The following is a 13,970-nucleotide window of genomic DNA, read 5'->3' as shown; positions in this document are numbered from 1 at the left end:
GCGATATGTTACAGCGAGGGCGTGAGACAGATCGCAGAGGACCTAGCAAACCTCTTGGGCTGGGTTGCCTCCAAGATCAACCGGCAATAACATGGACTTCTGACCCCCCGCCTGGCCAAGGTAGACCGATAGAGACAAATCCTGTGATTACAACAATGCTTACAACATTGACTCTGAGCAATCCTGAGCAAGATGGGGGCGGGATCTGTGAGACTATAGCTCATGGCAGGATAATGGCATGCAGTGAATTTAATGGGACAAGTGTAGGGGGAGGTAATGGTGGATACTTACCCAAGAACGAAGATGCAACATCCCTACACCCAAAAACTGCTCCTTCGGCGATATTAAATAAACCCCCACAATCAATTAGTGCTACCAACAGTCAGGAAAATAAGAAAGTGGGGATTATGTTTCACCCCTCCCGGAGGCAGCACTGTTGGATTGTTGGAAGCAGGGAGAGGGGGGGTGGTAAGGGTTAGGGGGATGGCGGTGGGAGTGCAAAATTCAAAAGAATATATACCCAGGGAATAAAAGCTATTGCAAAATCGTTATGTTATGAGTGAATTAAGGCAAGTGAAGGTATACCAGGCTGGTCTCAATTAAGCCTAAATGGGTAAGATAAATATATGCACAATAAATGTGGGTTGTTTAAATGATCGGAACAAAAGGCAAAGGCTGGCTGAGTTTGTTAGATTGAACACGCTGGATGTCTTGTGTGTACAAGAAAAGCATATTCCCTTGGGGAAAAGGAATCTGATGGGTATGGGAGGTTATAATATGCTAACTTGCACGTCCCAGAGTTCCAATATTAGGGGGGTTTCAATTTTTGCGAAGGTTGCTATGGGGGAGGGCTAAGCGTTAATCTTCCGATACACTAGGGCGATGGGCAGCGGTCAAACTAGAGATAGGCTACACAATCTGTGCAATATACGGCTCTAACCAAGATGACCTGGAGATGATTTTTGAAGACCTCGAAGTAGAACTGGCAACCTGGCCCTGTCCCCGGATTATATGTGGTGATTTTAATATATCAGCCGAGTTTTGCAATAATCAGCGGTACTAAGGATGAAAGCACAGAGAACATAGAGCATTGACATCCCTTATTAGCAGCAGTCACAGCCTGGTCGACATCTAGGGCATTAAAAGGCCCAATAACCCAAGGCATACGTATTACTGCTGTTCTCACAAAAAATACACTAGACTTGACTATTTATTCACTTCGAGGAACCTAGCTAATAAAGTGGGGATTAAAGTAATCTCAGATCATAACCTGCTGATACTGGCTCTTGGGTTTGACATACCATGTAAGGTACGTAGTAAGTGGACATTTGACAAGAAGCTTCTGGTTAATAATGCCTATATATAGCATATTAAGAATTGGGCTCAGGAATTTCTAGACATCAATAAATACAGTGCTAGCCGGAATATAGTCTGGAACACTTTTAAAGCTGCCTTAAGGGACAAAACAATCTGCTTTGTAGCATGTGCAAGGAAACAATGTCAGCTAGAGATTGAATGGCTGTTAGCTGAGCTGGGCAAGGCAGAAGAAGAGCACATGACTTTATTGACTCAGGGACAGGAAACAGCAGATTCCCAACTACGGATTATCTCCCTCAAGGCCAAAATAAACAGCTGGCTCACGCAGAAATCGGCCAAAGTGTATCAGATACAACAAAGTGAATTATATGAGACCGGGGAACTAGTTAAAAAACTGTTCGCTCGATGCACTACACAAAAAAAGTTAATAATCTAATATCCGCCATAAAAAAGGATGGTCAAACATATACAGAGAATAATGATATTATGGGAGTATTTCAGAATACTATCAGTTTCTATTTGAGGAACACGCTGGGGCAACACAGGAAGTCTCATTTAAAATAACAGAAACTGAATTTGGGCCTCTACTTGATATTCAGGCTAAGGATGAGCAAGACAGGGATTTCTCACTCGAGGAGGTATTAACAGCACTAGACGAGCTACCATCAGGGAACGTTGCTGGCCCCGATAGCATCCTCTTAGAAATTTATAAATTAACTAGCAGCCCGTCCCGACGTTGTCCGGGTATGAATTGCTGCCGGCCAGTAGTATATTGTTTTGTAAGATTTCGTTTTGATAGTATTTCTTATCTGTGATAGGCCTGTGAAACGCTCTGATTCACAGTGCACTGCTGATGCACTTAATAGTGCGCGTTCAGGAGTGTGTGAACTCGAGTTTCCCTACTTTATTTTTCCTTGCAATGTTATATAGCGCGAACTCGACAACATGGCATGAGCAGAATTTACATTACAGAAGAACACATTCATTTGTGGTAGGCACGGGCAGACAAAGCGATTTGCCTGGAATCACAGGATGTTGAGCTGATGCCGAGATTCGAAAGTAGCTCCCCAGCTCTAAAGTTCGCAATTCTAGAACTTGTGGCCGGAGGTGTGTCTAAAAGTGTATGTCGGTGCTGGCCATCAATGAGAGAGACCTGTGCATTTTTCAAATGGGTGGTGAAAAAAATATGAGTATGTTGCTGGAGATGTGGGTCGCCGTGCCAGCAATGTACTTACCGGGGGAGGGTAAATACCCATTATTCCGCAACTTTCTTTCCTCATACCATCACTGGGCATACTTTCATTACGAAAGTACCATGACTCCGCAATTCCATTATAACGCATGGCATTACATTTTATATGCTTTTACCACGCATACGTTTACAACAAAATTCGTTGTAAATGAATGAATGGTAAAAGCATGTTTTTTTTTAATGTTTGGATAAGGTAAGTATGGGTATAGGGGTATATGTTTTGGGGTACTGAGGTATATGTTTTGGGGTGTTTGGGTATTTTAAGGGTTCAGATATAGTCTTGGGTTATGGGGCACAGGGGTAGTTTTAGGGTTTAGGGAAAGGTATGGGGTACAGGGGTATTTTTAGAGTTCAGGGCTAGGTTTTGGGTTTTGGGGTATAGGCGTATTTTTAGGGTTATGGGGTAGGTTTGAGTTTTGGGGTGCAGGGGTATTTTAAGGGTTCAGGGCTAGGTTTGGGTTTTGGGGTACAGGGGTGTTTTTAGGGTTCAGGGCTAGGTTTGGGTTTTGGGGTACAGGGGTAGGTTTGGGTTTTGGGGTACAGGGGTATTTTTAGGGTTCAGGGGTAGGTTTGGGTTTTGGGGTACAGGGGTATTTTAAGGGTTCGGGGCTAGGTTTGGGTTTTGGGGTACATGGGTATTTTAGGGTTCAGGGGTAGGTTTGGGTTTTGAGGTACAGGGGTATTTTTAGGGTTCAGGGGTAGGTTTGGGTTTTGAGGTACAGGGGTATTTATAGGGTTCAGGGTTAGGTTTGGGTTTTGAGGTACAGGGGTATTTTTAGGGTTTAGGGATAGGTTTGGGGTACAGGGTATATTTATAGGGTTAAGATGGGTTAGTGTTTAAGGGTGTTGGGGTATTTTAAGGAGTAAGGGTGGGTTATGATTATGGGGTGCAGGGGTATTTAAAGGGAGCAGGGTGGAATTTGTTGCGCGGGGCAAGCACACCCGGAGCTGGAATGTACAGAACCTGGGAAGAAAAACAATAAAATATTGGGCACGACGCTCGCTTTTTTTTCCGTAATCCCGCGCCCCGCACACGCCCCCAGCACACGCCCACAGCGCACGATATGAGACATGGCATGAAGGGTGGAACGTACCACATGCCCCCAGCGTTTGTCACGCCCCTAGCACACACCCACAGCACAACGCAGACACGCCCACAAGGGGCTACTTTGCTAGCACTGTTCTTTTACCTTTTAAATGTATATGGTGGGCGTCTGCATAGCCTATGTCCTTCTGCTGCAACTGCCCTTTCCAACGCTGTATTGGGTGTTGTGATTGGTGCTGTGGTTCCTGAGATTACCCGCCTCAAAGGTTTGGGCTCTCTCTTTATTATATTAGTATGGATACAAACAGCAATAGCCCTCATATTACTGGATTTGTTTGTGGGTGTGCAACATAATGGGCAAACACAAGAATCTTGGAAGGAGACAGACATTATCCTCTTTCTTAAAAAAGGCAAAGAATCAGATAATCCAGCCTTAGGCCTATATCATTGATCAATACGGATACAAAACTATATTCTAAAGTACTGGCTACTCGGCTAGGGAGGGGCATTGGTCATCTGGTTTCATCCTGGCAGCATGGTGTTATCCCCGGGAAAGAGACAACCGATCAAATCAGGCGGTTTATAAAACTATTTGATATCCAGGCTGTAACTTGAGAAAGATGGCCAGGATCCTCCTCAATGCTGAAAAAGCATTTGATCGGGTGGCCTGGAGGTTCCTGTGGGGGCTAATGTAAGCATGGGCGGAAAATCCGTTTCGCTCGCGGATTTTGCGGATTTTCGGTAAATTCGCAATCCGCGAGATTCGCGAATCTCCCGCAAAATCCGCAAATCCGCGAGCAGCGGATTTTGCTCGCACTGCTCGCACTGTTCGCGTGAGTTCGCGGCTTCCCAGTACAACTTCGCGCCCCGCGAATAAGTGCAAAATTGCAGAAATACGATCTTAGCAAAACTGAAACTACTTACCAGGTTCAAAAGTTCAGGCTCATCATTAGTAGCCATTTCCTGTAGTGCTTCCTGAGGGGCCCCTCCAGAGTTCAGTTGCCAGTTGCAACTATTATGTGACCCTGCTCTGAACCTCAGAATAGTTACACATATGCCACAAAGGTCCTGAATTACAGCTAAGGGAGACAAGCAGGAGCCAGGCTGGAGGTTCAAATCCATTAATCAGCCCCTAATTCATTATTGTCAGTTGGGGCAGGGCAGGTGTTGTAACTAATTTTGCAACAATGAAAGCACTTAGCAAGTGCAAAAGATCACTAATCAGGAAGCACTAAGGAAGCAGGTGCCAGCTAAAAAAATATTCTGTGACACATTAATCAGCCCCAAATTAATTACGGTCACTTGAGGCAGGGAAGGTGTGCTTGCGTTGCCACAATAATGTACACTGACTGGACAACCAGAGGGTGCTGTGATGAAACAGAGGCTGGCATGGGTGGGCCAGAGGGTGGCATGAGTAGTCAGAGAGTGGCAGTGGTGACAGAGAGTGGCAGTGATGAAGAAGAGTGTCCCAAACAGGCTGGACACGTAGAAACAACAAGTTCGCGAAACTTGCGACCCGACAGGTAAGTTCGCAATTTGCGACATTGTACAAAACCCTCGCGAACTGGCAGAAACCCGCGCAAACACAAAAAAAAAATCCGCAAATTCGCGAGAATTCGCGGATTTTGCGGATTGCGAGTTCGCAAATCCGCAAAATTCGCGAACGCGAGATTCGCAAAATTCGCCCATGCTTAGGCTAATGGAGCTAAAAGGCTTTGGCCCACGAATCATCAGGGCCAATAAAGTAATGTACTTGGGTCCTAGAGCCCCTTTTACAGCTGACGCAAAACTAATCAGATAGTATTTTAATATCAAGTGGGACTAGACAGGGGTGCCCTTGCTCCCCTATTCTATTCGTTCTGTACATAAACCCTCTGGTAGAATTTTTTTTTTTAAAAGCCGGGACATCAAACCGATGATTTTAGAGGTTTTGAGATCAAGATTTTGGCTTATGCAGATGACATTTCCATTTTAACCACCAACCCGACCAATGCAATTAGGGGTAAGCCGCAGCTATTGCTAAAGCATATAGGCAGGCATCAGGCTATACGTTGAATGAAGGTAAAACATTGGTTTTATGTACAGATAATATAACTTTTAATGACCATCGGTGTGTAGAAAATGCTACTTATTTCTGAGTCTTTATTACCTCAAAAGTGGACACAATAGTTAAGACTAATTTTAACCCTCTGATGAAAACAATATCTACAGATCTTAAAAGGATAAACGGGCTGCACATATCTCTTATTGGGCAAGGAAATGTTTTAAAAATGACAACACTGCCGAAAATCTTGTATATGTTTCGCTTTATTCTGTTCGCGATAGATGCAGTCATTTTAAAAGCACTGGAAGACATGTTTACAAATTTCCTTTGGCAATACGGGAAAAGTTAGAATCTCCCTAAAATACATGACACTCCCACAGGCACAGGGTGGGCTTGCGTTTCCTAATATCACATTTTATCACTGGGCTATCCTTTTACACCAGATGTCGATTTTATTTTTCTCGGCTACAAGCAAAGAGACAGAGGAGGAAAGAAAAGTCAGGATTCCAGCAGTCTATTAACTTACCTTAGGGAGGGACGCTTTGGGGCTGCTATTACGTCAGATAGAGCCAAGCTACTACAAGAAGGTGTGATTTAAGGTGGTGCATAGTGCCTGGGAAATATGGACTAGGGCGCGTAAGGTTATGGCAAAATACCAAAAGTTAATCGCTACATTCCTTTGTGGCGAACGCATGACTTTCCACACCCTTCCAATGATAATATGGGAAGGCACTTGGAACAACTAGGCCTAATATCAATAGGATATCTATATGTGTCATGCCAGCTACGGCTCTTCGCTGGCCTGTAACAGGACTACGGGATCCCTACTAGGCAATAATTTAAATATGTACAGATCTGAGAATTTTTTGCTAGATGTGAACCTGCAATACCTCCTGTAAAAATACCACTACTGGAGATAATTGCACGGAGGGGTAACAGGATAAAAAACATTTATAGTATATATAGCTAAAAAGCACCCCAGACGATCTAGAGAAGATCAAAACTAATTGGGCTGGGAAGCTGAATAACCCTGATGTTGATGTGGATATAAAAGGGGGTGGTGATGGACGGAGCATCTGAATCAATCAAACACTCACACCCAGTCAAAAGATCTGGGTTTAATCCATCACCGTTCTTTAGCCCACTCTGCCACCCCAGTTCAGACATGGCTATATGCAAATCAGTCTGACCCTGTGCCTCATGGGAACATTCCAGCCCGAACTGCCAATCCTTGTCTTCCCTGAACCGGAAACAAGCTTCCGAGGACCGATTTCTGGCATTCCAGCTGTCTTCAGCCCGGTTTGCTTGAATCCAGTGGCAAAGTGAGCAAGGGACTCACGCCTGAGCATACCCTGCCACACTTATGGCGGCCAAAAGCGGTACAAAAGGGGGTGGTGATGGACGGAGCATCTGAATCAATCAAACACTCACACCCAGTGAAAAGATCTGGGTTTAATCCATCATCGTTCTTTAGCCCACTCTGCCACCCCAGTTCAGACATGGCTATATGCAAATCAGTCTGACCCTGTGCCTCATGGGAACAGTCCAGCCTGAACTGCCAAGCTATGTCTTCCCTGGACTGGAAACAAGCTTCTGAGGACCGGTTTCTGGCATTCCAGCCGTCTTCAGCCCGGCTTGCTTGAATCCAGTGGCAAAGTGAGCAAGGGACTCACGTCTGAGCATACCCTGCCACACTTATGGCGGCCAAAAGCTGTACAAATGGGGGTGGTGATGGACGGAGCATCTGAATCAATCAAACACTCACACCCAGTCAAAAGATCTGGGTTTAATTCATCACCGTTCTTTAGCCCACTCTGCCACCCCAGTTCAGACAGGCTATATGCAAACCAGTCTGACCCTGTGCCTCATGGGAACAGTCCAGCCCGAAATGTGGATATGGCACTGTTATTAGCGGCCAAACTTTTCGATCAACCAATCTTAAGATACAATATTATAAAACTATGTTCAATTTGTATTTTACCCCTGCCAAACTTTTTAGTTGGGGCAAGAGAGCAGACGATAGCTGCCCAAGGTGTGTGGAAGAACGAGGTGGTGATTTTTTGGTATTGACTGTTAGGACGCAGGATTAACCTATCCTCCAGAATGATGCTCATGGGCTATGATAGTTGTATTGGCCTGGATTCTACAGAGAAATATTTTATATTTATTTGCACATCTGTGGCAGACTTTGGAAAGTATCCTAAACTACTTGTATATCAATTTAATGTATGTAATTAAGAATTGTTATCACCCGGTTCTACCTATCTGACTGTTTTACCAAGTGTTTATAATATTTATAGTATTTATAATATTTATGATATTTCCTTCCTTAATTCTAATAATACTATTTATAAGAGCCTTTGTGTATATTGTATAAGCCCAATGCACTGCTTGATCTTGTATGTAAAAACTGGTATATGTATTTTAACTGGATTTCTATGGGTACATAGTTTCCTGGTTTAGTAAGATACGAAAGGATTTTAACAAGGTTTGTGAACAAATTGATAATTTGGAAAGTGGGACATTGAGACCAATCCAAATCAATAATTAATGATTTGTGCAGTTGTCCTGCTTCTCTTGTTCAACTTTTTTAAGTGCCAGTTTTACAATTATGGGTAGAGGGAAACCATTAAAATGAAAGAAAGAAGAGCTCAGGGTGGAAGGTATCGAAGATTGTGTTTACAACCAGTTAAAGTTGATGGAGGAGTTAACAAAGAAGAAAAATAAAGTGATATCCACTGTGTTATAATTATGACTAGCCTAACCTTATTAACAGTAGTGATTATAAAATAATCGGAGGTGGGATTTGTGGAATACTTTTATGTGTTCATATTTTCGTAAATCATTAATACTGGGCTGAATATATTTTCACACTTGAATATGCATTAATATCCGGAAATAGTACTGTGATTTACTAACATGTCAATCAATTAATCAGTAAATTTGTAGAGTGCCACTTGTACCCATGAGGGTAGCCAGGCGTTGGCAGGGTCCAGTTAAATAGCCAGGCTTCAGGGACTTTCAGAATTTAGAAGATATGAGTAGGTCAGCAGATGAAAGGGTAGCTCATTCCATGTCTTTGCTGCTAGGTAGGAGAAAGAGCAACGTCTGCATCTGCTACGTTGGATGCTGGGGGGTGAGGGTTAGAAAAAGGGACGCAGAGGTGTCTGGTTGGCTGATGGAAGTTAGGGCGATGGTTTAAGTAGGGGGATCTGCAGTTGTGTAGGTCCTTGTATGCATAGGCCAGGATCTTGAACTGGCATCCTTACTGTACAGGAATCCATTGGAGCTGTTTGAGGTAGAGGATGATGGGGCTCATCTATAGAGATCCAGGACGAGTCGGGCTGCGACATTCTAAATGGCCTTTAGTTGTCGTCGGTGAGCTACAATCCCTGCAAAGAGAGCATTGTCGTAGTCTAGTTGATTGGAGATTAGGGCCTGGGTGAAGGTGCTTCTTGAGCTTTGGGTAACCATTTGAATGTCTTACGAAGCATGCAGAGGTTGAAGAAGCAGGGGCAGGACACAGAGTTGACCTGAGTCGTATGGTTAGCTTGTTGTTCAGAATGATGCCTAGGTATGTTAATGTGTTAACTATGTCTCAAATTAGACATAAATACCATCTTGTCGAAGATGGAAGCAACCCCTGTCACTCATGTCTCCCATCACCCCACTCACTTCTCCCCTTGCAAACGCTCAGCACATAGTCAAGCTGAGATGTATTGGTATATTTCCAATGTTTAAATTACAGTCATTGTTTATGTATATATTCATGTTCTAGCTTGTCCGGATGACATTAGCATAGATGGTGCCGAATAATGATTCATGTTGTGGGATAATGCTTGAGTGTTAAGACAATGTGACGTTTATTTTTCACGTGCTCTGTTTTGCTGATGAAATGCTAATTTTGCTCACATGGCAGTAAATCTGCAGATTTTGTTATTTCATGTCAGAAAAATAACGTATAAAAACCCTCGATTTGAGGGGTGAGCCAGAAGACTTTCCTAGTCTACTAGGAATTATGTTAATTTCTTTCCTGACTTTGCTGCCCATTCGATACTAGGAATGATTTCTGACTTTTGTATGGTCTTTATACATTTCATTGAAATCCATTATGGAATTATGTTTGTACTTTTCAATTTTTGAGTTCTGTAATAAAATCCTTCAACCTTTACAATTAATCTAGAACTAGGTTATTGATTGGACCCATTTAATCCTATTCCATTATTAATTTGGTTGTGTTTTCCTAGTTTTAATGTTTTGTGAAATGCCTTAATGTGGAGACACATTTCCTCATAAAATTGAGGTTCAACACAGTATCTGATCTAGTGAATGCAGAAATACTGAGTGAGGTACATATTTGGCATTTCTAAAATGGTGGTGTTCCCCACGCCCACAGGAGCCACACAAGTCACCCCATGTCTTGTTTTCAGAAATATCTGGGTTTGGTAGTTTTCTCTAGGTGGTATCTGAGCTATGGTCCGAATTTACGGAAAAAAAGTATTCATTTTGCTGGGTGAAATTAAATGTAATTTCTCCAGGTTGCGCTTTGGGATGTTTTGTGGTGCAGGTGCTAGGCCCACCCAGATAAGTGGGTACCGTTTTTATTGGGAGATGTGTGAAAACACTGAATAGTAGAACATTTGATATTACCAATTGTAATTCTCTGCAGTTTTTTTTGTTTCCAAATATAAGCCAGTGTGCAAGAAAGAACACATTTAGCAAAATGCCCTCTGAATTATGATTACATAGGGTTCCCTCAGACCCATTTTTCATTCATTACATTTTGCCATATTAATTACTGCATGGTTTGTACACAATGAACAAAAAAATCCTTATAAGCCGCAGCTCAGTTGTTGGCTCTCGGTTTCATGTGTCTTTGAAAGTCTACAAACCTGGTATATCCTTGCGAACAGAAGGGTCCGAAGTACTTAACAGCATATTGCTTTTGTAATCAGCCATCATGATGATAAATTACAACTGAAAATGTTGTCGCTAACTGTTGTTTTTTCTACTTTTTTTCATTATTTATTTAATTCAATTATTTGCTTCTCTTGGAAAACCTTCTGGGTTATACACAAATGACCCCTAGCTGAATTCAGAATGTTGTATTCTTTTCCAAAATGTATAACTTTCTGGTATCACACATGTTACTACCAGAACATTTGAGTAGGTTGAAACCAAAAAAGGAGGAAATATGGACTACCTCTTCAAAAAATGAATATATTGTGGTAAAGAAATAGTTTTTTTTATACAACTCTGCATCTGTTCCTGAAAGCTAGAACAATGGTAATCCTAGCACAGCATTTTTATAAAAAAAAGTATGCTTTCTTGTACAATGTTTTTTCCCAATAAAACCCCAAATATTGCTACATTTTGGCTATTTTCTCAATGTTTTCCAAGAGAATATGATAATACAGGGACCCTTTTGAACTGCCAGGATTTCAGAAAAAAATGGATGCAAATATTGCAATAGTACATCATCTGCAAAAAACTTTATAAAGGCATATGTACAAATTGCCCCACTATCACAAAAGGGTTCAGCACTGGAAAAGCTTCAGCAGCTAGAAGGCTGAAGTTTCAATTAAACTCAGAATAGATGGTGTGCACCATGGAGAAAAGGTTTCAGGACGTCTTACAGAATTCCTTTGAAGGAATAGAAGAATTGTTAAATGCATTAGGATTAGGAAGTTCTTTCACTACCATAAAGTATTATTTTTACCTGCCAAGACCTTGAGCGAGAGAACTCGGATCCAGCTTCTTAATGCTTGTTTATTATTTTTTATCACCTGTTTATATTTACTGTAGTTCTTGTGCCAGATGCGTAATAAAGGCAAGATTAAAAAAAAATCCTGCAACGTAGCAAGACAACTTGCAGCGCTGCATGAAAGTCAGAGGGAAAGAATGACCCATATCTGTCAAGATATGTTGCGTTCCTGTCCTTTGCCTGTGCTGGAGCACTATCTGCAGCCTAGCACCAAAGGCAGGGTTCCTTGCCACATAGAGCAAGGGTGCCTGCGTTACAGGCAGGATTTTTAGAGGCATTTTAATATTTGCAAGTGTGTTACAAAATGCAACATGCTTACAAAGAGGAAACAGGGAGGAGAAATAAAGATATTTCTCCTTATTGCACCTCTGGTGGAAAGGTGTACAATTCTGATGCATTTCCAGGTCTCCTAGTGTTGGTAAACCAGAGAAAAGCACAGGTTAATCCATCACCTAATAAAAGGTATACCGTGCATCATATATGTGTCACACAAGTAGTAGCTAGGGGCCCGATGTAGGTAAAATTGATTTACCGATTTTTAATTACCGAATTTTACCGATTCGGTAATTGAAAATCGGTAAATCAATGTGGTGAACATGTAGGTATTTCCAGATGTGGAAATACTGATTCTGTAACATTCGGTATTTACCGATTCTGTAAATACAGAATCGGTATTTCCCATTGATTCCTATAGGCTTCAAAGCCCATAGGAATCAATGGGAAATACCGATTCTGTATTTACAGAATCGGTAAATACCGAATTTTGCAAGGGTTCAGGGGGTGTCACTTTGACACCCTCTGGCACCCCACAAATAGGCATGTGCGCCATGTGGCACATAGACATGCCCTAAGGGCATGTCTGTCTGTCACATGGCTAGGTGTGCATGCACACATGTGCATGCACACCTGAAATCGGTATTTTACCACACAATAGGATTGTGTGGTAAAAGACCGATTTTGTAGGGCCTTTGGGACTCAGAAGAGTCCCACCTACATCTGAGATTTACAGAATCAGTAAAAATACCGATTCGGTATTTTACAGAATCGGTAACTACCGAATCGGTAAAGTTACCGATTCCGTAAAATTGTGCCCCTACATGCCAAATCATGTATACCGGTCGGTAACAGCCGAAAATACCAATTTTCGGCCGTTCCCGACCGACCTACATCTGGCCCTAGTTACTTGCCGTACAGTGACATTGTCACCAATCAGCTACTTCTTTTAGATTTCCGTGTGACTTCTCCAACCAATTCACAGTGCTACCAAGTAAAAAATCATTTAGCTCACATGCTCAATAGAATGCCTCTATAGACAAGCGATATAACCCAGTTGTGAATGGGTACAGTGACCCTATAGTGAAGGAGTAGTTTCATAGCGTGGGTATGATAGCGTCGCAAATCATTGCTTTATGTGTGTAAACCCTCATCTACAGAAAAACAACCCTTTCTCCTGCTATTAGTATTTCCTAATGAATTTTGTGGGCAAGAAATTAGCAGATTTAAGTTTACCTTTATGCCTATTAATGTACATATAAACATGTCTAATGTGTACCTTATGAAATGTGTTTCCATGCTTTTGTTCAGACCGTGACAGCAGGCTGGGATGAGTTAGAGTGTCATTGTGTGTATAATTTTATCTGCGAATTGAGTTATTTCCCTCGAAAGGTCCAAGCTGTCGTCAGTAGTAAACCAGGTAAGTGATATGACAAGAAATTGATGACAAGAAATTCTGTCAGACAGTGTCACACTAATGAAGCTGCATCAGTAGCTTATGTTACAGTTTGACTATCAAAAATTATTTCTGTGTGTTTTCTTAATGAATGGGACACATTTGGCCTTCTATTACAATATGTAGATTTCTATCTTGGTGGTAAGCATACTCCATCACAATGGAGATGGATTTTGGTTACCACCCAGATAATGGTCCCCCTGCCCAATTTAGATGCAGGTATATTATAGGTTTAATCGCGGCGGAGGCTATTACGTCTATGCCCTGATTAAACCTATGATCCACCTGCAGATTAAGGGCTGTTGAAGGCAAACCTGAAATTCCACCCACCTAATTTAGATGGATGGAATTCGAGGTCAGAGTACTCTGCCTGTCACCACCTGGAAAACCCTGACGGCAATAGGGCAGTGAAAACTGCTAAATGCTACCTTCACACGGAAGATGACTCTCATGGTGAAGAGAGCATTTTCTTTAATATTTTCAAAAAAGAAAGTATTTTTGGAAAAAGAAAGTGAAAACTGTTTGGTGCAGTGCTCCATCATGTAGAAGGAGCCATGCACCATGCAGCGACATCTATTGACAGGTACCACTGGGATGGCGGTTCCTGGCAATGCTTTATAATTGACGGCCAACTCGGCGATCATTTATAAATCTGGTGTGCAGTCCCTCAACCAAGGTCATGGATTAATTTACTCCATCGCCCTAGCGGAACAATGGACCGTCTGGCAGGAAATAAAATAGGCCATAAGTTTGTAGGAGAGTAGAATCTGCTTCTTATAGTTACCCCCACTTTTTGCTGATGTTTCACTGTTTTTTACT

General features: G+C 42.1%; 1 protein-coding gene across 1 annotated transcript in view; it reads left to right on the top strand.

Annotated features, from left to right (window-relative positions):
- Positions 1-13,970, top strand: part of FBXO47 (F-box protein 47) — a 1,324,472-nt gene that overhangs the window by 731,004 nt on the left and 579,498 nt on the right. Inside the window, exon 5 of the mRNA XM_086919858.1 lies at positions 13,007-13,115. Coding sequence (XP_086775984.1) covers positions 13,007-13,115 — 109 coding nt within the window. The remainder of the gene's footprint in view (positions 1-13,006; positions 13,116-13,970) is intronic.

This window comes from Lissotriton vulgaris, chromosome 5 (assembly GCF_964263255.1).
Source record: "Lissotriton vulgaris chromosome 5, aLisVul1.2, whole genome shotgun sequence".
NCBI classification, from domain to species: Eukaryota; Metazoa; Chordata; class Amphibia; order Caudata; family Salamandridae; genus Lissotriton; species Lissotriton vulgaris.
This window is presented reverse-complemented; position numbering and strand designations above follow the sequence as displayed.